At 41.0% G+C, this 22,814-nt stretch overlaps 1 protein-coding gene across 2 annotated transcripts in view; it reads left to right on the top strand.

The window, feature by feature from the left end:
* The first annotated feature begins 5,184 nt into the window (after positions 1–5,184).
* Positions 5,185–22,814, top strand: part of Iws1 (interacts with SUPT6H, CTD assembly factor 1) — a 40,453-nt gene continuing 22,823 nt past the window's right edge. The window contains exons 1-6 of one of the 2 annotated variants that reach the window (XM_050134850.1): positions 5,185–5,447; positions 7,037–7,152; positions 10,766–10,874; positions 17,307–18,213; positions 21,718–21,910; positions 22,529–22,586. In XM_050134850.1, the coding sequence (XP_049990807.1) occupies positions 7,037–7,152; positions 10,766–10,874; positions 17,307–18,213; positions 21,718–21,910; positions 22,529–22,586 (1,383 nt within the window). In that variant the 5' untranslated portion in view covers positions 5,185–5,447. The remainder of the gene's footprint in view (positions 5,448–7,036; positions 7,153–10,765; positions 10,875–17,306; positions 18,214–21,717; positions 21,911–22,528; positions 22,587–22,814) is intronic. The other variant, XM_050134851.1, reaches the window with a different exon arrangement.

Raw genomic sequence — 22,814 nt, 5'->3', positions numbered from 1 at the left:
GTTTAGACAAAATTAGGAGAGCCTTGTAACTATGACAGTATAAGGAGAGACACTGTACCCTTCCTCTCAGCTATCAGTCACTTAAACAGAACACTAAAGCAATGAGCCCCAAGTGTTTCGTTCTGGGAGAAGGGGAAAACTAGGAAGCTCTGGTGACAGCCCTAGAGGAGAAAAGGGTGTGTGAGCATGTGTGTTTTTATTACTCATGTGCAGGTGCCTGCAGAGTCCAGAAGAGGGCACTGTATCCCCTGGATCTGGAGTTTCAGGCAGATGTATGTGGCTCACATGAGTAGTGGGAACCAAACTCTGATCCTCTGAAAGAGCAAACAAGAGCTCTTAGTGACTGGATCATCTATCCAGTCCTTCCCTCCCTTTTATTTTAAGAAAGACTCTCACGTAGCCCAAGCTTGCTTCAAACCTGCTACGTAGCCAAGGAAGACACTGAGCTTCTGATCCTCCTGCTTCTGCTTGCTGAGTAATGAATGGTATGTACAGGTGTGGGCCACTGCACCCTGTGTGGTTAATATTGTCAACTTGACAGTCTTAAGAACTATCTAAGATTCTAAGATTCTATGAGAATGTCTATAAGGTAGTATCTGGATTAGATTAGTGCCTAGGCATGTCTATAAGAGAGTATCTGGATTAGATTAGTGTCTAGGCGTGTCTATAAGGGAGTATCTGGATTGGGTTGGCCTCTGGGCATGTTTATAAAGGAGTATCTGGATTGGGTAGTGTCTGAGCACGTCTATAAGGGAATATCTGGATTTGGTTAGTGTCTAGGCACATCTATAAGGGAGTGTCTGGATTGGGTTAGTGTCTGGGCATCTCTGTGAAGGATTATCCAGATTAGGTTAACTGTAGTGGGAAGAGCCACCCTAATTGCTTGACCAAATAAAAAAGAGAAAAGAGCAAGTCTAGCATTCATCACTCTGCTTCTTGCTTCAAACCCTTACTGCATTAGAGGACCCCAAGCTATGAGCTAAAATAAGCTCATTTTTCTTAAATCACTTTATTAGGTTTGTTTATTTGAAATTAAAATATAATTACATCATTTTCTCTCTTCCTTTTCTTCCCTCCAACCTCTTCTATCCCCTACTCTCTTGCTCTCAAAATCATGGCCTCTTATTCTTTGTTGTTGTTAACATATAAACACATAAATATATAAATACAAACTGCTCAGTTCATTTAGTGTTCCTCATGCATATGATTGAAAGGCTGACCATTTGCTATAGGATAACATACTAGAGAAGACTTATTGAAGATGAATGCTATAAAGTAATCCCACCCTATCTCAGAATTGAGTATAATAAGGGTTCTTTGTTCAGGTGTAGACTCACAGATCACAGTCCTCTGCATGAACAGGCAACAGGAACTGAATCCAGCAGTGGAGAAAGATCACACGCATGCACAACCCCTCATACACAAGCTTTATGGCTGCATTTATAGTATAAGAGACCATACCCAAGTGGTCTGGTAACTTAAAGGCTATTGGCTGAAGGAGTTACCACAGCACCTCTCCCTTTTGTCTAAGAGAGTTCTAAGCCTAATACAAAACCATATTAGAAATGTCTTGGCCAAGTCATGAGAGAAAAGTAACTATGACTATCTATCTAGTCTTCAACCCTATTGAAGACCTGAGAAGAAAAATAATATTACATGAGTAAATAGGAAGCGCAATAAAGCAGCTTCCAACTTGTGCAATAAATGACAGAGACACCTGGCTACCTAGGCAATCACCCAAAGTCTCATTTGCAATGTTGGAGCAACAAACTTTAGATAAGGCTTACAGTAACTAACAGACCATTTTCAGGGGCAGAAAAAGTTTCACAACTGTCTAACCCTGTTTTGGCAAGGTTTGACAGGCTTTATTCTTGTATTCTGCTTGTCCTGTCCAAATACTGTGCATTTTGTCAGTGGTTGAGGCATAGGCAGTTACTTGCCCAAAGGCCAGTTTTACCAAGAAGAAAACAAGCTCCAAGTGGAGTGTTTTTGGTGCTCAACATTCTCTTGGGAATAGATTGGTGCTGCCAGAAGCAATTGTGTCTCATGTCAACAGAACCCTGAGTTACTTAAATACCATATTCTACAGTTCTTTGAAGTGGTTGAAGATTACCTATGTGGAATGCAATCTCTATGTATCTAAAAATCCTGATTAGTCTAACTATAAGTATGACAAACATGGATGACGATTGACCTATTGTAGTAAGAGCTGTGGGCTGCATTCCTGCTGCCCGGCTCCAACCACCAGCTAGCTTTACCCGAAATAATTACACGGAAACTGTATTCTTTTAAACACTGCCTGGCCCATTGTATCTAGCCTCTTCTTGGCTAACTCTCACATCTCGACTAACCCATTTCTAATAATCTGTGTAGCATCATGAGGCAGTAGCTTACCAGGAAGGATTCTAGCCTACATCCATCTTGAGCCAGAGTTTCATCGCGTCTGACCCAGAGAGAAGCGGCATGGCGATTGCCTCACTTCCTCCCAGCATTCTGTTCTGTCTACTCCACCCACCTAAGGGCTGGCCTACCAAATGGGCCAAGGCAGTTTCTTTATTAACCAATGAAAGTAACTCCTCTATCAGACCTATAATTCTTAGTATCTATATAGTTTAAAGACTAAGACTTCATATTAGAATCTTTAAACAATTATGCAGCAAATGAGGACAATGACCTCAAAATATAAACAATGTATAAGTATCTTGATCAGTGCTAGAAATTTATAGTGCAGTATGATAAATATATCCTAAAATTGTATCAATATACAAAATGTCTTAAGCAGAGGTAAAAGCGTGCATGTATACAGTATGACAAAATACTTTGCCTAGGTGTACAAATATTTTAAACAGAAGTAGGAGCATATTCAATATAATTTGAATTTATATCACTATATAAGAATCTATACCAATGTAAATTGCTTATAAATAATAGCTCACAAGTATTCACTCTATTACACAGTATTATTAGTGTGAGTAAGCTCACACTAATCTACCTATTAGTCCATCCATTTTCTTTTTCTTTTTCAAAGAAGTCCCTGAGCCTACATAATTTCCACCCCAAACTCCAACCCTATAACAGTTATAATCAACCCCTAACTGATGTCCCTAACCCTGAGGACAAACTTTGTTGGCAGAGGGGACGTTGTCTTCTAGAATTACTTCCAGCTGTCGTGGGGGGCAAGGTTCTTTATATGGGATCCTGTAAAAGTAAAATGATGGATAAGCTTTAAGATTACTGTCTTAAGAAAAAGTCTCTGAGTAGACAATAGGTAAAAAATGTAGACATCTCTGTCCCCATTTATACTTGGATCCACAAGGAATCTTGATCCCTTTCTCTAATGATAAAATTCCTACTCAAAAAACTCAAGCCAGTCAAATACTAACCTACCCCCTTGAATATCAATGCTCCTCTCCTTCAAATGCTTGTCCTTGTAAATAGTAGCCATTAAATGCTCTCTAAAATTCAGCCTGACCTAGGAAAAGACTGTTGGATCTGTCTGAGAGCAAGACAAGTTACATACCTGGGACCAGACTTAACTAAAATCCCTGTAACGAAGAATTCCACATTCAAGCCCTGCCTTCATGCCTGGTCTGTACAAATTGTGGCTAAGGCTATTGTGTGGGCCGTCATAACTGCACCAGGCTAATTTCCAACTCAAAAGTCCCTAATGGCACCTATTTTGAATGTCCCAATGACCTCTTCTCTTGCTACCTATCAATTACCCCAGGTGCCAAACTGTATATTTAATCTCAGTTCTTATAATCATCTCTTGGGCTAACAAAAACCATCTGCCCACCCCTATCTGAACCAAAAGGGCTAACATATTACTTCCATTCCTAGGGTCATTGGACTCCAACAAGTATGGCATAGCCAATTTCCTCAACGAATCAAGGTTGATCTGACACTGGCACAGGACAGTACAGAAAAATGCCAGACTCAGTTGGATTCCCTGGCAGTCATGGTATTACAAAATAGATGGGGATTAGATCTCATTACCACAGAGAAGGGAGGGATCTGTGCTATGTTAGGGGTGGAATGTTGCTTATTCACGGATTTATCAGGTGGCTAAGAAGGCCTGACAGCTCAAAAAAAAAAAAAAAAAAAAAAAAAAAAAGGATCACCTAGAGACTTCCTATCATACATGTGGAACATCAACAACTCTTTTTATTGGATGCCTTCTCATGATAGATCTAATCGCCAATCTAATCTCCTGTGTTTTGAAATTCCTCTCTAATTTGTTGCAGCAAAGAATGCACGTTATTACTTCCTCAACTACCACTCAACTCTTCCTGACTGAGGACTACTAAGAGATCACTCAGAGTCCTGGAACCAAATGAGTTTGAGTAGCTACTTGCTTCTTTAACAAGGTTTTAATTCTCCCTCCCTCCGTCCCTTCGTGTGTGTGTGTGTGTGTGTGTGTGTGTGTGTGTGTGTGTGTGTGTAGGGGTTCGAGATAGGGTTTCTCTGGTTGTCATGGAACTCACTGTCTACACCAGGTTGGCTCGAACGCAGAGATCCTGCCTGCCTCTGCCATGCTGGGATTAAAGATGTGTGCCCACCGCCCGGCTATCAAGGGGCTCTTCAGACAAAGATCTATACTCGATGACCAAATAGTTTTTCAGTTGCAATTTAGTTATTTTGTAAAGAAAGGAAATAAGATGTTTCATAAGTACCAATCCCTTTATTTCATGACTTTCTTTTATCCATTTTTTAACTTTCTCGGCGAAGGGAATTCAACCTGAGACCCTGTACAGGCAAGACGCTTTGGAGAACGTCATACAATTCATCAGCGCTCTCTAACCTTAGAACTACAAGTCCCAGAGAACAACGCGCTACTTTCTCTCAGAATTTAGGGCGGGAATTGGAACTGGCCGAATGTTAAAATGCAATTTTAGAGGGTTCTCATTTTTCGCAGAAACTCAAATGTTCCTCAAAGCAAGCTCGAACACAGAGGCAAGCGAGTAACATCACTCCTACTGTTGACAGACCGAATCCGGCCCGAGGTCGTTATTTATCTGAAGCCGAACTTCCCGCTCCCATTCGATTCTCCCAGCAGTCTCCTTCCCGACGCTGCCATGGCGTCAGAGAACCATAGCACCTTCTGATTGGCCGACGGAAGGGTGACGGCACCTGCGCACTGCGTTGCTCTGAGGGTCGTGGGCAGGCGCCATTTTGGCCCCAGAGGTGCTTCTGGGAAGTTGCGCGCGGACCTCCACTTTGCCGGCCTGTGAGGTACGGCCCTTTCGGGTAGCTGGCGTGTCGGGGTCGGGGCGTCTGCGCCGGCCGCGGCCGACTTCTCCGGACCCTCGGACGAGGCCGAGGCGCGGCGCCGCCGAGGGAGGTCACTCGGCCAGGAAGGACGTGACGGGGGCGGCGCGTGTCGCGGACACTCCCCGCCGAGAGCCCGCCCGCCATGGACTCGGAGTACTACAGCGGGGACCAGTCAGGTGGGTCGGGACGGGTGGACCGGGCTGCGGCTCAGCCTCGGGCCCCAGCACGGAGGGGACAGGCCCCGGGCTAGACGGTCCCCTCCCCGGTAGACTGTACCCCAGAGGCACCGGCGGGGCGGGAGCTGCGACCTCGGAGAGGTCTGCCCGGCTCCCCAAGGGGTTTTCCTCAGGTTGTCACCTCTGCCTGCGAGGGAAGCGGGCTGCCCTTTTAAGGCAATTGCCAGTTGAACTGTTCCAGGATCCTTAAAAAAACGGTCGGTGGCGAGGACAGGGAACCTTCTAGACTCTTTACCAGTTAGGGCTAGTTTAAGTTCTCCTGTAATGCGGGCTTCCCGGGAAGAACGCGCAGGAGCTTTAAGTTTACCAGACGTCTTTTAAAACAGGGGACGAGTCCCGGGTACTTAGAGTGAATTCGTGCCTTCTGCACGAAGTCGGCTCCACTATGCTAGGCACATTAGATGTAAAGATGAACGAGGCGAAGGCCTGGATGGGTAAAACAGCTGTGTGCTGATTTCTTTTGGACTCTCTGTATCAAAAGTACTGCAGTAGATAGTTAAGCATTAAGTACTGTAATAGATGGTTAAGCATTAAGCTGCTTTCTGTTCTGACTTCAGTTGCTAATGACTGAACTGCCATGACAGTAGACTCTGTTGTCCTGGACCTCCACTGCTGTTTCGCTTAAAATATTTTTTTTTTTTTCAAAATATTTTTTTAGTTCATTGGCATTTTAAAGTTAAGGCTGGGCGGTTGTGGCACACCCCTTTAATCCCAGCACTTGGGAGGCAGAGGCAGGCGGATCCCTGTGAGTTCGAGACCAACCTCGTCCATCCCAGGACAGGCTCTGGGATTAAAGACGTGTACCATGCTCAGCTATAAACTTTACTCTTCAGGTGAATAGAATATCTCATTAGTATCAGAGTCACCTATTTTCGTATTGCTACTTTGACTTTCTTGTAGGTGACTGTTTCATTTAATTTTTATTTACTTTTTTGTTTTGTTTTTCGAGACAGGATTTCTCTGTGTAGCTTTGGAGCCTGTCCTGGAACTTGCTCTGCAGACCAGGCTGGCCTCGGACTCAGAGTTCCGTCTGTCTCTGCCTCCCCGGTGCTGGGATTACCACCTGACTACCTATTTATTTCTTAAATTGCTAATCAAGTCATGTCTTTCAATGTCCCTAAATACCTCTCAAGCATAATTTTATTTTGTATTTTTAAGGTATTGGTAGGTTAGGTGACAGTTCATGGTAAGTGCCATGGGAAGATAGACAATAAAAAAATTGGAACTATTTAGATGACTTTGACTTGGCATTTAGTGGTTTTTCTAGGCTTCATCTTTATAAATATTTTTATTGCTATATGTGCCACACTACATGGTAATAGTTGTTGGTATTTATATGTTTTCTATTTTTTTTTTCCAGAACATTTGCTTCATTAGCTATATGCTTCTTCAATGGTAGTAACTTTTGGCTCTTATATTCGGTTTACTCATCTTAAGTGTAGGTGGTTGTTTTTAACTGTACTCGTAAACATTATTACAGATATCATCCATCTTACACCCTAAGTGGGGTTTTGTTTTGTTTTAAGCAGATGATGGTGGTGCTACCCCAGTCCAGGACGAGCGGGATTCGGGGTCCGATGGTGAGGAGGATGTCAATGGGCAGCACTCCGGATCCGACACTGGGAGTGGAGAACAGCATTCAGAGGTACAGTGTCTTTGGGGAGGCTTTTCCTGACATTTCTATGGCACTTATTTTATTTAGGAGTTTTAGAGATTGCCACAGGCTTTCATCCCTGAAAGTTAAAGGGTGTAAATTAGTGGATTGTTTTCAGGTGAACAGAGATGGTCTGGTCACTGATGCTCACAGGAAAAAGTTCTGTTGGGTCAGATTTAAAATCTAGGCAGTTTTCAGCTGTGCCTGTTTATTTAGAGTATGATCTATTAGTAGGCTGGGAAAGGCAGTAAGCATTTGCAGTCAAAAACAATTAGGGGAGATATAGTTTCTTAAAGTTTATGTCAGGAATTAGACTTGTCATTCTGTTGTAGTTATTATTTATTTTAACTCTTTACTCTTTAGGGGCCTGCTACCCAGCTCCCAAATAAATACACAGAGATTTATTTTACTTATAAGTAAATACCCAGGCTTAGTTTGGCTTAATTCTACCCAGCTTTTGTTAACTTAAATTATTCCACCTACCTTTTGCCTCTGGGCTTTTCTTCTTTTTCTATTTGTATATCTTTTCTTTTCTTCTTACTCTGTGACTGGCCCCTAGCATCCTCTCTCTTCCTTTTTCTCCCATTTATTCTCTCTGCCTGGCAGTCTAGCCTATTCTTCTCTTACTTCACTATTGGCCGTTCAGCTCTTTATTAGACCATCAGATGTTTTAGACAGGCAAAGTAACTCAGCTTCACAGAGTTAAACAAATGCAACATAAAAGAATGTAGCACATCTTTGCAATCATTAAACAAATATTCAAATATAATGTTTTGCTGTGTTTGTTTTGTTATTGTGTTGCTTGGGATTAAAGCCAGAGCTTTGGATCTGCTAGGAAAGTAAACACTCTTACCATTGAGCTACCTTTTATTTTTTAATATGTTTATTTAGGAGTGTGAGCTGGGCATGCCACGATGTGGTGGACTGAAGACATCTTGCAGGAATCAGTTCTCTCCCACCAAGTGGGATCTGAGGATTGAATTTAGATTGTCAGCTTTAGTGACAAATGAATGCCTTTATCATGGAGCCCTCTTTTTATTTTTAAGGCAGAATCTTCCTAAATTGCCGAGGCTAGTCTTGAACTTTTGATTCTTCTGCTTTAGCAGCTTCTCAGGTCCCTGGGATTACAGGCACGTACAACTGTACTTGCAACAAATGTAGTTTTAAAAGATGCTTTAGTAACCAAATATTGGTGAATTTTGTATACATTTTAACATTTGTCCTAAATATTTTTGAAGCTGCTTAATAACCACCTGGTCATATAGCATCTCTTAACAACATAAAATTGTAGCTTTCCAATAAATCAGCATGTCTTTGGTAGATATACATAGAAACAAATAGGAATGGTAAAGGTGGATGGATTTTCTAAGAATTTTATGACTGGCATTTTTATTACATAAACATATAAAGTTTTGTCTAATTTTAAGTTGTAGATGTGTCTTCGAAATTGTATTGACTCTCATTACAGTCATGTCATTTTTCAGTTTACATGTTCACATCATGAATACTCAGCACTGAGCATGCTGTGTATCGTGCTTTTTTAAAAAGTGCTTTGGACATGCACATGACTAAAAGTCAAAATCCTATTATTGGGTTTATTTTCCAGTAGAAAGAAACTTTAAACTATGAGTGTAATTTTAATGATTTCATAATATGGATATAACAGTACAGTCATCCCTTTGTCCATGAAAATTGATTTCAGGACTCTTTACCTTATCCTTGCCATCTGAAACCCCAAGGATGCTCACATTATATATTATAAATGACACAAGGGATGGGGTATAGCTCAGTGATGATGTGTATTCTTGGCATGCATGAAACCTTGGGTTGGAGTTTCAACACTAAAAAAAATAACATATTTAAAATGGTAAGCCAGGCATGGTGGCTCATGCCTGAAATTCTAGCACTTTGGAAACAAGTAGGAGGATTGCTGCAAGTTTGAAGGCTAGTCAGTTCCCTGTCTCAAAAAAAAAAAAAAGTTTTTTTAAGGTGTAGTTTTTGTGTAATAGGCACTTTGTTCTCTATACTTTCAGTCATTGCTAGACTACTTACCATACCTAGTTCAGTTAGAACGCTATGTTCAGGAAATAATGACAAATAAAGGCCCACTCTGGACCTAGCTACATAGTACACGTCCACAAGGTACTGTTAGTTTCTTCACATGTTTTTAGTGTGCACTCTGGTTTGTTGAGTGTATATTTGGTGATTCCCTAACTATTGATATTTAGACTGTCAAAGCTTTTTTATTTCACCACACCAGGCTACTGAACTTTGCTACCCCTTGATTATACTGTTTTGAATAATGCATTGTGACATATATTGCTTTATAAAACAATCCCACAAAATTCTGGCTCTTTGGAAATGAATGGTTTCCTTAAAACAGAGTGGTCCCAGACTACTCCTAGCTGACTCTTTTTGTTATTGTGTATGTTTGCTGTATGTTTTGCTTATATGTGTGCCTGTGCACCAGCTGCACTTATGGTACCTGAAGAGCCAGAAGAGTGCATCAGATCCTTTGGTATTGGAGTTGAGTGAGTCAAACCCAGATCCTCTGGTAGAGCAGCCAGTCCTCTTATCTGCTGTGCCATCTCTCTAGCTCTTCTTCCTAGCCATGATCCCTGGTGCTGTCTAGCAAACTAACTGACCTATATTGTAGCCTGTGCCTGAAATCTTCTGCCACAATTTTCTCAAATCTGATTATTTCTTTGGGAAGTGATCAGGAGTGATTTAGTTTAATTCCATGTTTTCTCGAGTACTCTGGAACTAGTAATGGGAAAATGGTGAGCTTTTCCCTGGCTGACATCACGGCTACGGAAGCTGAGCTCTCAGCAAGAGCCAGTAGCAACTCATTGTCATATTCTTACAAGCGTGTGTGTATATGTGTGTGTGTGCATGTGCGTGTGTCTGACAAGAGCCCCTGTGTTTTCTAAATGTTGTGCCCAAGGTATGGCCTTTGATTGAGGATGGGATGGCACCTTTCCATTTAAAACTGATCTCTGCAAACATTTGGCAGAAAATAAAGTGCCTCTCCCCATTTAGTGTTGGGCCTAAAACCTTCTTTTCTTTTTAAGTTTGATAGCTAAGGAGTGCATATTAGTAGCAGCAGTTATCAACCAGTCAGAGGGATTTACTTGGTGGTAACCACATTGTTTTGACCACACCATGTGGTCACACAGGTTTCTGTGAAAATAACCTGTTTCCATCTCCACCCTAAAATTTACTTTTTGCCTGGTTGAGAGAAGCCTGGAGACTCCTGGTCGTTGAGTCTCCACTCCCATTTTGAGGCGTGAATGAGGACGCAGGGTAGTTACTGCTGTTTGAAACTCTTGCATCTTGTAGATCCAGTCTTAAATGTTTTTCTGAAAAAACTAGGATACTTTCAAATTGTGTGCTCGCTAGGAAATTTTAGTGAGCTTTGTTTTTGAAACCGAGTCTCACTATATTGCTAGCCTGGGACTTGCTCTATAGACCCGGCTGTTTTCAAACCGTTGAGATCCATCTGCCTCTTCCCAGATGCTAGGATTAAAGGTTTGTACCATCACCCAGCTTAAAGATTTTATTTTTTAAATTTTATGTGTATAACTTCTATGTCTTTGTATCACAGGTATGCAGTGCCCTTGGAGGCCAGAAGAGTCTCCTGGAATTGGAATTACGGACAGTTGTGTGCCACCATGTGGGTGCTAGGAATTGAGCCCACGTCCTCTGGAAGAGCAGTAAGTGCTCTTAACCACTGACTCCTCTTGTGTGGAATTTTATGCAAGTACTGTTCCATGAATTCTATAAAATGTAAAAATGGGTATCTAGAGAGATGGCTCAGTGATTTAGAGCACTTGTTCTTATAGAGGACACAGTTTCTATTCCCAGGACCCACATGATGACTCACAACTGCCTATAACTCCAATTCCAGGGGATCTGATGCCCTCTTTGGGCTCTGCAGGTACCAGGCACACATGTATGGTACATACATACATGCACACACATACAGGTAAAACACTCATGCATATAAATGAAATAAACTTGAAATTTTTTATTGGAAAATAGGTAGAGTCTCATTTTTGGTAATGTAGAAATAGAAGATGCTGTGGGGGGCGGATATGAAAGAGGAATGACTAATTCTGTCAGAAGGTTGTGTTTGTGCTGTGTCCTGAAAGATTTTATAATTAATTACAACTAGTAAGGTTCTGTTATTAGCAGCTTTTCATGCATTTAATGTTCAGAGCAGCTCTTTAAAGTATAATTACTGTTTCTAACTAACACTTTGTAGACAGAGGCTTTGAGCACTAAGAATGTCTCCTCAGGTCACACAATGTACAGTGTCAGGCTGTGGCTTCTCAGGCTGTTGTGTGACTCTAAAGTCTATGTTTTTAACTTTCACATTGCAGTGCACAAACTCTGTTCTTTCCAGAGAGAAAGATGGAAAAGGCTTCATGAGAGGAGTATTTTTGCCAAGTGGTGAAGTTTTATGGCTGCCAAGTTTTTTATTTGTTTTGCTTTGTTTTTCCAGACAGGATTTTTCTGTGTAGCCTTGGCTGTCCTAGAACTCTCTCTGTAGACCAGGCTGGTCCTGAACTCAGAGATCTCCCTATCTCTGCCTCCCAAGGGCTGAGATTAAAGGTGTATGCCACCACTGTTGGCTGGTTAAAAACTGAATTTTTAAAACATTGCAATTGTCTCTGGGAGTTTATATTAGAATTGATAGAATTGTGATATTTAATACTCTCCTTTCCCTCCCCTTCCCTCATGCTACAAATCATTGCATTACAACTGTTTTTTTTTTTTTTTTCACTTAAAGTATGTCAGTTAAGGTTGAGAGATAGCTCAGCAATGAAAGGCTAAGGCTCATAACCGAAACGTCATTTATTATGTGCTGTAACCTTAGTCTGTAAGAGCATGGTTGATACTTGAATGTTGAAATGAACAATGTGTCTATGATAGATAACCAATAGTTTTTTATAACTGCAGTGTGAATGATCGCAGAGAAAGCTTGCGATCAGACATTTCTAAAGCTTCCCAAGATCCTCAGAGTGCTCGGTTTTCTTGAAAGCTCTAAGTGGGAACTTTTTGCTTGTTAAAAAGATGACATTTGGGCTGAGGGTGTAGTTCAGTTGATAGAGTGCTTGCCTGCAATGCTATAAGCCGCTGAGTACAAATCCCTAGTGCTGTATAAACTAGATGTAGTTGTGCATGATTTTAATCCCAGCTTTCAGGAGGTAGAATCAGGAAGGACCAGAAGTTCATGGTCATCTAGCCTCAATTACATAGTAAATTTGATACCCTTTTGGGGAGGAAAATGACTTTTAAGAAATTTTGGCCAGGCAGTGGTGGCATACACATTTAATTCCAGCACTCAGGAGGGAGAAGCAGGTGTATCTCTGAGTTCAAAGCCAGCCTAGTCTACAGAGCGAGTTCCAGGACATCCAGGACTGTTATATAGAGAAACCGTGTCAAAAGAAAAAAATCTAAATAAATAAACAAATAAATTTTGGTGGTGCCATCCATGCCTTGCCATATTGGCACACACTTTTAATTCCAGGACCCAGGAGGCAGGGGCATGTGAATCTCTGTGAGTTCGAGACTAGCTTGATCTACAGATCCGAGTTCCAGGATGGCCAGGGCTACACAGGCAAATTCTGTCTTGAAGGGGGAAAAAAAAAGGAGAGAGAGAAAAAAAGAAACTTTGGTGGTAATTTGTAATGTTTCCTATACTTGTGTCTGATTTCTGTTTTAAAAAAGTTTAAGTTTTTAGTTTGACTGCTAAAAATAGTCTAAAATTTTTAAGTATTTTAATAACATCAAATCTTTTAGCTGTATGGGTTTAATACAGTCTCCTCAGATTCTGTAATGTCTTTGCCCCCTGCTTGAGTCTGTTTACTAGTTCTCCCCCCCCCCCCTTTTTTGTTTGTTTGTTTGTTTTGAGACAGGCTCTTTACCACCTACTTCTGACTAGCCCAGCCCAACCAGGCTGGCCTTGAACTCACAGAAAATTCGGGTGCTTCTGCCTTCCAGGTTCTGAGATTAAAGATGTGTGCCTACAGGGCCAGAGTTTGCTCTTGACTGAGACTATTGCTCTTTTTTTCCCTTCATGTCACATAACTGGAAGAGTGCCCAGATGTTACAGAGCTCATTTTAAAAATGATAGGAGCCAGGTATGGTGGAGCACATCTTTCATCTTAGTGCTTGGAAGGCAGAAACAGATGGATCTCTGAGTTCACAGCAACATAGCAAGTTCTAGGAGAGCCAGAGCTACATAGTGAAATCCTGTTTTATAAAAATAAGTAAAAATGTAACATCCTTGTAATAATTTGATAATTGCTTGTTTTGCAGTGCATATACCATGTGTTAGGAAATCCAGGTTAGAGGGTAGCAGTTGGGGGGAAGGGGTCTGTCCAGCTCATTTTGTCTCTTAGTGCTTCTGTTTTGCCAGTTAGCTTGTCTCTGAGGTATTTAAATTTTAGCCCCCCTCCCAAGATCTCAATATGTAGCCCTACGTGGCCTCAAACTCAAATGGAGATCCACCTACCTCTTCCTCCTGAACTCAAACCTCTTCTTCCTGAATTCTGTGATTAAAGGTATATGCCACCACATACAACTAAAACTTAAATTTTTTACATTGAAGTTTAGGGTTTGGTAGTTACAGGTGTATCACACTATCAGTGGTACTCCAGGAAAAAGACCCAATTATCTCTATTTTGAAATAACCCATAGTATGTTAAATCCTGTCTTAATGTCCTGTAGTGCCAACTGCAACATCTATGCACTTTAAGACCTAGCTTTCTTCCTCTTTTTTGCGGGGAGGTTGTTATTATGTGCATGCTTGTAAGGGGTGTGTGTGTGTGTGTGTGTGTGTGTGTGTGTGTATCTATAGGTTAGAGGAAACTTTGGAAAAGCCAATTGTCTCCTACCATGTGGATTCTGGGGACCAAACTCAAAAGTTATTAGGCTTGGTAGCAAGTGCTTTTCCCATTTGAGTTATCCTACTAAGCTTCTGCTAATACATCTTAGGACAAAATATTGGAAATTGAGGTTCTAAAATTAAAGTTGAAGTTTGAGACTACTCTAAATCCTAAAATACTTGGTTTTGGTAGGTTTAATTTTTATCTTTTTCATCATTTTTATATGGTGTATATATCATGTTTGTACCTTAAGCCTTGTTTCTCTCTGTGTCTATTGTGATCTGACTTAATGGTGACCCACTGTAACTCTTCAGACTTGGTGCCCAGTTGGTAGCTATTTGGGAAGAAGTAGAAGGTATGGCCTTCTTGGAGGAAGTATGTCACTGGGGGCAGGTTTTGAGGTTTAAAAGTCTCATGCCATTTTGTGTTAAAGCTCTTTGCTTTCTTGTGGGCAGAGATGGGAGCATTCACCTGCTGCTCCAGTGCCTTGCCTGTCTGCCTGCTGAGGATCATGATGCTGGAATCTTAACAAAAGAAAAAGAGCTAATATATTGTCTGTGTCTTCCTGAAGTCTTGCTGTGTAGCCCTGGCTGGCATGTTATTCACTGTATATCCCTAACTAGCCTTGAATGTGTGGCTATCCTTTGCCCCTTAGTTCTGGGATTTCAAGTATGTTCCACTGTGGCTGGCTTTGACTTTTATTTTTAGTTTTTTTTTTTTTGGAAGAAAGGAAGGTTGGTAGGTATTTCAAGTTACATTGTATTAGTTTAATTAGGTTGGTCTTACTCTCCCAGAATCTAGTCTGTGTTCCCTAGTTGATACATGCTTACCTGTGACTACCTAACCATCTATTTTCTTTCCCTTTTTTTTGTTTTGATAACTCAAGAATTTCCTATAATGTATTTTGTTCATGTTCCTTCCACAATTCCTTACAGATTCTCCCTGCCTCCTTACCCAGTTTCATGTTTTCTGTCTCAAATCCATTGAGTCCAGTTTTTGTATTGGCCAGTTACTTCTGGAGTGTAGTCGACATACCAGATGTCCAATAATGGAAAGATGTTCTGTCTTCGAAGAGCTATCAAATGTCATTAGCTCCTCAGTGGCACTTATACCTACTTCCCCTCCTCCATGCTGGGATTTGCCTGGATCAAGCTTCTGTAGGTCTTGGACATGCCCTCCCAATGGTTGTGAGTTCATATGTGCTTCTGCCCTGTTGTGTTTGGAAAAGTTTCCTTGAAGTCATCCACCATCTCTGGCTCTTTTATCCCCTCTTCTACTTAGATCCCTAAGCTCTGAGGGGAGAAGTGTGATATAGATGTCCCATTTAGGGCTGAGCACCCCAGAATCTTTTTTCTCTATCCATTGACCTGTTGTATGTCTCTGTGTTCATTTTCATCTATTTTTTTTTAAATTTTAAATATTTTTATTTATTATGTAGGCAATATTCTGTCTGTGTGTATGACTGCAGGCCAGAAGAGGGCACCAGACCTCATTACAGATAGTTGTCAGCCACCATGTGGTTGCTGGGAATTGAACTCAGGACCTTTGGAAGAGCAGGCAATGCTCTTAACCTCTGAGCCATCTCTCCAGCCCCCTAATTTTCATCTATTACTAGAAGGGTTGAGTAATGTGGTCTGATGTTTGGGTTTAGCAGTAGATCATTAGGAATCATGTTATTGTTGTGTTCATTTATCAGAATAATAGTAGGTTTTCCTAACCTTGGTCTATAATAGGTCTACTTAGCCACAGGCTCTTGATCTTATTGACCATGTCAGTATGTATTCTGTCTCATGGAGCAGGCCTTAAATTTAGAAAAGTAGTTAGTTACTCCCATAGCATTTGTGCCACTACTGCACTGGTGGGCATATCTTGCCAGGCAGGTCATTATTGTAGGTAACAGGCTTCACAGCTGAGTGAGACGGATGCTTGCTTTTGTACTCTAGTGTTGCTGTGAAAGCTAGCCAGTAGGGATGAAGCAACCAGTTGAGTATCATGCAGATTTTTCCATGTTCTATGGTTCAGATATGTAGCTCTTTAGCAATAGGGTCAAGCATTGACAATAACTTACAGTGGTTTTTTTTTTGGGGGGGGGGGTGTCTCTAGGACTCTTATTAGCCAACAGCTCAAAACAAAAATCCTGTTGGTACTGGGTTTTTTTATTTGGTAGCGTGCGGTGTCTAGTTAGGGTATTGTCACACTGTTATATACTAGTTCCATTTAAACTCTTTTATGTGTGTATATCTTTTAGGAAGTGTTACAGTAGTAGGTTTCCATATGACTTTTTCAGAATGCCTTTAGTATTAGTTATCCCTCCCTGTATTCCTTTCTTTACTATTCCTTCTCATCCCCTGCCCCTTTAATCTTTTCCTCTCCTTTTTTTCTTTTTTCTTTTTTCTTTTTCTTTTCCTTTTTTTTTTTTTTTTTTTTTTTTTTTTTAGGGTCTCTTACTTTATAGTTCAAGCTGGCCTCAGGCTCTCTTCCTCCTGCCTCAGCCTCCTGAGTACTGACATAGGTATATATCACATCCTCTGTTTAAGTGAAAGCCTGTTTTCTTGGCCTGAAAAGTACTTGTTAAGAAGAGAAAGTGAACCAGCTGGAAATGTAATGCTGGCCTTTTTGTTTGTTTCGAGACAGGGTTTCTCTGTAGCTTTGGAGCCTGTCCTGGAACTAGCTCTTGTAGACCAGGCTGGCCTCCAACTCATAGAGATCCACCTGCCTCTGCCTCCTGAGTGCTGGGATTAGAGGCGTGTGCCACCACTGCCTGACTATAATGCTGACTTTTAATAGGTGCTTTGAGAATAGGAACTACTTTTGTGTTGTTTGAGATTTTCATGGGTGAATATATGCTGTTTGACATTTGAATAATTAGTTTTTATAGTGAAGCTTTTTTTCCCTTAAAATAATGCCAATTTTATAGAACTCAGGATTATACCTTTGTGAAAAATTGGTTATATGTTTTTATTTCTTTGGGTAACTAGAATTGTATGAGGAATTAAGGGTCTGTTTTTAAACATAGAGAGCTCTGCATGTAGGAATATGCTTTACAGGTTTGATTATACTTGTCTTTGGGGGCCAGACTACGACATTCCATTTCACAGACTGGCCTTAGTTTAAAGTGATGTTTCTTTATTGGTATAGGATGAAAAATCTTCTCTAAGTATACACATATTCCTACATTTAAAAAAATTATTGGAATTTTTTAAAGGTTACATTACCTTTTTTGACATTGCTAATTTTTTCTTATGTTTTCAGAATGAAACTAGCGATCGAGAAGATGGCTTGAACAAGAGACTTAATGGAACAGACTCTGAGAACGATGAGCCCTCCAATCTTAATGCCAGTGATTCTGAAAGTGAGGAACTTCATAGGGCAAAGGACAGTGACTCTGAATATGAGGAGCATGCAGAGTCTCCTGCCAGTTATTCTGAAAATGAAGATGTCATCCAGCATGGGAGCGACTCTGAAAATGAAGAGCTTCTTAATGGACATGCAAGTGACTCAGAAAAGGAAGAGGTTAGAAAGCATGCTGCCAGTGACTCTGAAGCTGAGGACACTCTACAGCCTCAGGTCAGTGAGTCAGACAGTGAAGATCCCCCAAGGCCCCAGGCCAGTGACTCAGAAAATGAGGAGCCTCCCAAACCTCGTATAAGTGACTCAGAAAGCGAGGAGCTCCCCAAACCTCGGATCAGTGACTCAGAAAGTGAGGAGCCCCCAAGGCCACAGGCCAGTGACTCTGAAAATGAGGAGCTCCCCAAACCCCGAGTTAGCGACTCGGAAAGTGAGGAGCCTCCAAGGCCACAGGCCAGTGACTCGGAAAGTGAGGAGCTCCCCAAACCCCGAGTCAGCGACTCAGAAAGTGAGGAGCCTCAGAAAGGACCTGCTAGTGATTCGGAAGCCGAGGATGCCTCCAGACCCAAACACAAGCCAGAGTCAGACGACAGTGATGCAGAGAATAAGAGGGAAGATTCAGAAATGCAGAATGAGTCAGAGGGCCATGCAGACAGAAAAAGACTCCACAGCTCTGACAGTGAGGAGGAGGAAGAACCGAAAAGGCAGAAACTGGATAGTGATGAAGATGAAGAAAAGGAGGGGGAAGAGGAGAAAGTAGCAAAGCGGAAGGCTACTGTGCTTTCTGATAGTGACGATGAAGAAAAAGCATGTAAGGACGCTTATTAGGCTGTAGCTTTTCTTACTGTCTGTATTTATAACTGAAATAGTGGATCCTTTTCTGCTATATTTTAGTGTACATTGTGATGTTAATTTCATTATAGCCTTTTCACATAGAAATACATAGTATTTTTTAATCATACTTAACCTCATTATCCTGTCATATCCCACTCCCACTACTCCCCTCATATCTTCTTATTTTTTATGGATATTTTTTGTTTTTGTCTTGTTTTTGTAACCAAATGACTTTAATTAGAATCCATGTACCTTACTTTGGCTCTACCACTGAAGAAAAAATTCCTCCTTGGCTGGGGTCTTCTGTGACTGCTAGTTCACATTTCACTGGGACAGGAACTGAGCCTTAGAAGTCCTTCTTTGTTAGCTGTTACACATTGTTGAATGCCTACATCCAGCAGGGTTTGCAGGGATTCTGTTTAGAGACTGTAACTCTGCGGAGTGTTAGTCTTTGCTGCCTCGGACTCCATTTTCACAGCTAATACTTTTTACTTAATAACTTTTTGTGCAACTTGTCTTTTTAGACAGAGCAATACATTCCTTTGTAGTGACAGTTGTTGCAGGAGAAAATACTGTACATATGGTTATATAATTTGATTCATTGAGTTTTTGTTTCCAACACCCCACAACCTAAAATCTCAGTGTTCTTGCTTTTTCTTCTGTATTGCTTTTTCCATTCAGATTTCTCGTCTATTTTGTAGACTTTTACCCATATGTGTTGCTGACTCTGTTCTCTGAGAGTGGATTAAATTTATTATGCTTTGTATCCTTTCAGATTATTGATCATTTTTATGAAAAAGGTTTTGGATTTTCATTTTAGCTGCTTCAGTACCTTTTGATTTTGTTAGTTGAGTCATGTGGCCTTGCTTTTTCACATTTCTTGTATTTTGTGTGGTGATTTAAGTACTTACTGGCTTGGATATCTTCTCTTCATTGGGGCGGGAATCATTTTACTGAGCAGTCTGCTCTCGAAAGCTCAGTCCTGTCTCAGTAAGTGAGAAGGAGACAGACTGCTGTAGCAGTGACATCATCAAACCACACAAGATCTAGAAAGAGGCTTAAATTTAGCCTTGCACCTAATACAGCAGTGGGCAGAAGACAGGAACTGACATAACTACTATGGAGTGATCTGTGAAGTTAGAAATTACCCAGGACAAGCATGGAAATGATCAGTGGGGAGAGGAAGGCAGGGAAGGAGAGGCAAAGAGAAATAAGGCATAATAGAGGAAAGCTGATGACATTGTATAGAGGAAGACAAAAGAACAAGAATTTAGAGAAAAATTTAAAAGAAAACTAACACTTTAGTAATAAAAACCTTTAAAAACTAACACTTTAGTAATAACCTTTAAAAACAAAATTAGATAAATGTAAGAATGGGAATTTCTTTTTAAGAAACATTTCTTTTTAAGCCAATAAGAAGATAAAACCAAAATACTGCTAATGATGGGATGGGGAAAGACAGACAAAGGTCAAACAGAAAAATATGAAACTAAGGAAAAGAAAAAATTTTGTTCAAGAATGTTAATAAAAATGCATAAGCAAATTAAATGAAGATGTAAAGGGGGACAACCAAAATTAAAAATTCAATACAGTAAAAAAAAAATAATCCTGCTTAAATGTGCAGGAGAAAACTTTACATGAAAAAAGTTTCTGTATGGATGTAGTTTCTTTATGGTTCCTTGAAAATTAAAGATTGCCACTTCTGTGCACAGGAGAGGGTCAGTTGAATTTAGTTTATGCTGTGTGTGTTCTGAGATTGTCTGTGTGTCTTGTGTCTACCAGAGTTGTCTTCAGTTTTTCATTTTGGTATATCAGAGTCTCTAACTGGCCTGATCTTTGCATACCATATACGTTTTGTGGACTGGGTAGATTCTTGCAATCTTACCAGACTCATCAGACTGACTGTTTTAGCTTGGAGTGGGGAAGGTAGTGTGGAAAGCAACTGCAACACTGAATTTTTTTTTCATTGTTTCTGTTTTTTGTGTTTTTGAGACAGGATTTCTCTGTGTAGCCTTGGCTGTCCCAGAACTCTGTATATCAGGTTAGCCTTGAACACAGAACTCAGATCCACTTGCCTCTGCCTCCCTAGTTCTGGGATTAAAGGCGCACTCCACCACTGCCAGGCCAACTTCTTTTTTTTTTTTTTTTTTAAAATATTTATTTATTTGGTGCACCCAACTTCATTACAGATGGTTGTGAGCCACCATGTGGTTGCTGGGAATTGAACTCAGGACCTTTGGAATAGCAGGTAATGCTCTTAACCGCTGAGCCATCTCTCCAGCCCTCAACTTCTTATTTTTAAGGCCTCCTGGGTACTGGTCACACTGCTGGGCAGATGCAGCTGTTTCTATCAAGTACACCCTGAAATTTCAGAGTTCTTGGACTCTAGCACAGGGAACAACAGATAGATGATTCCAGACTTTGATCTATTCAGTGTCCTCTGGCTCAGAGCTATCAGACTCTGGGGTACTTCTCAGTGTGAGATCTGTTCCCTTTCCCTGTCTTTCTTTGTGCACTTCCTAGCCTGATGCAGCCTTCTGCTGTCTGCACATTGGTCCATTATGATCTAGCTCTTCTTCCTCTTCACCACTGCTTCTCTGGGCCTTCCCTCATGCAAGGGTGGTGGCAAGCCAAACAGCAAGTCCCAGACCTATGGATGGTCCTGATTTCAAGCCCCTGGGGGTAGCTCAGTAACAATAGATTCTCTCTCAAGATTATGCCTAGCTATTGCCCTGTGATTATTCATGGGTTTCCCTTCTCTTGGAAGAATCGTTGTCCTAAACCCCAAAAGATTTGGGGGCTCATGAGAGCTGTAGACTGTCCTGAGGGTATGACTACCTGACTTTCATCTAGCTTACTTCATCTAACACGGGTTTGGCTGGCTGCTCTGTGTTCTTTGTCTTTGTTCTTGTTCCTTCCAGAGTTGTGTCGTGTCTTAGGAAAAAGATTTCCCAAGCTTTTCCGTTATTTCTCTTGTTGAGGTACAGCTTTTTCTTACTTTTTTTACAGAAGCGGCCTCAGGTCCACCATCTTCCTCAGAAGTCTGATGCTACCATAAGGAACATGGGGGATACATAGTTTAGATTGAAGGCTGCACAGCCCGGAAAGGATGCCCATTCTGCCAAGCACACAATTTTCTGTGGTCCCACAAACGGAAAGGTGGCCACTGATACTTGCTTACATTGGTGATATCTTTATCATTTAGCCACTCCTTCCTAGGTAAAGCAGCAGAAAATGTGTAAACTGACTGTCAGTCAGTGTACCTATTTGTATGTTTTTGATGCTGAGAATAGAACCTCAGGACCTTGTGCTTGCTAGGCAAGTACTCTACTACTGAGTTACATCGGTTGTTTGGGAACTTTTTTCTTTTTCTAATTCATCTGTTAGCTATTTGATTTTTTTCCCAGTGCTCACATTTTCACAGCCCGTTACACTTAGTAATATATAACAAAATAACACAAGTGATCGTATTTTCTAACAGCAGCAAAGAAGAGTCGAGTTGTCTCTGATCCTGACGATTCTGATAGTGATGTTGTATCAGACAAGTCAAGTAAAAGAGAGAAGACAGCAGCATCTGACAGTGAAGAAGAAGGAGGGAAAGAAGAATCATCTGGAAAGAAAAATGAAGAGAAGGACCTATTTGGGAGTGACAGTGAATCAGGCAATGAAGAAGAGTAAGTGAAAACAAGGGGGTTCTTCAGTAGCAAAGAGGGACTTGATGAGGTGCAAGACCTCAGCTGCCTAGCTGCTTGGCTTTGGCTTTAGGACATCTGTACTGAAGTATTGTACACACAACAACATGAGTGGGTCTCAGGGTTAGGGTCAGTGCTGAAGTATTGTACACACTACAACACGAGTGGGTCTCAATATGTTGACTGAGGAGATTAGAATGAGTGTGTTATGGCTCCACTTATGTGGTGTTTAAGAGCTTGCAAAATTTATGGTGCTGGGGTCAGTGATCATATTACCACTGGGTCTTGGTGGTGGACAGTTTATTTAAAAGGGCTGTAAGGGGTTGAGGATGTGGCACAGTCAGTGGAGTGTTGGAAATGAAACAAAATGCCCTCACCTGTGGGTTGAGTGCTGCATGAGAAAAGGCTATGAGGAAGCATCTAGAGAAATAGGCTTCTTTGCTTAGGGCACTGGTTATATGAGTGCTTATGTTTGTTAAAGCCCATTGACCTTTGTGCCTAAGGTCTGCACATTTTACTGTCCATAAATACCTTGTTTGTAAAATGATACGTATGCAAGTGTAAGAAAGCTGATGGGTGGTTTTATATTTGGTTTTCTAGAAATCTTATTGCAGATATATTTGGAGAATCTGGTGATGAAGAGGAAGAGGAATTTACAGTAAGTTTGATAGGACTATTTTAATTGCATTGTTTCATTTCTGTGGTAGCAGTTCTCTAGTACAACGAAATAGTACAAAGCCTTAGTACAAAGCCTTACAAAGAATAAAAGGATTTCAGGTTGGAGAATTTGGGAAATTCAGGTCAGTGTCTCCTACCCTCTGAATAGTATGCTGACATATGTATGATGAAAGACTAAAGCATGGAACAAAGCAGACTCCCACACCAG

This window comes from Alexandromys fortis, unplaced genomic scaffold (genome assembly GCF_014885135.2).
Source record: "Alexandromys fortis isolate MF-2015 unplaced genomic scaffold, M_Fortis_MF-2015_v1.1 scaffold_25, whole genome shotgun sequence".
NCBI lineage: Eukaryota > Metazoa > Chordata > Mammalia > Rodentia > Cricetidae > Alexandromys > Alexandromys fortis.
This window is presented reverse-complemented; position numbering and strand designations above follow the sequence as displayed.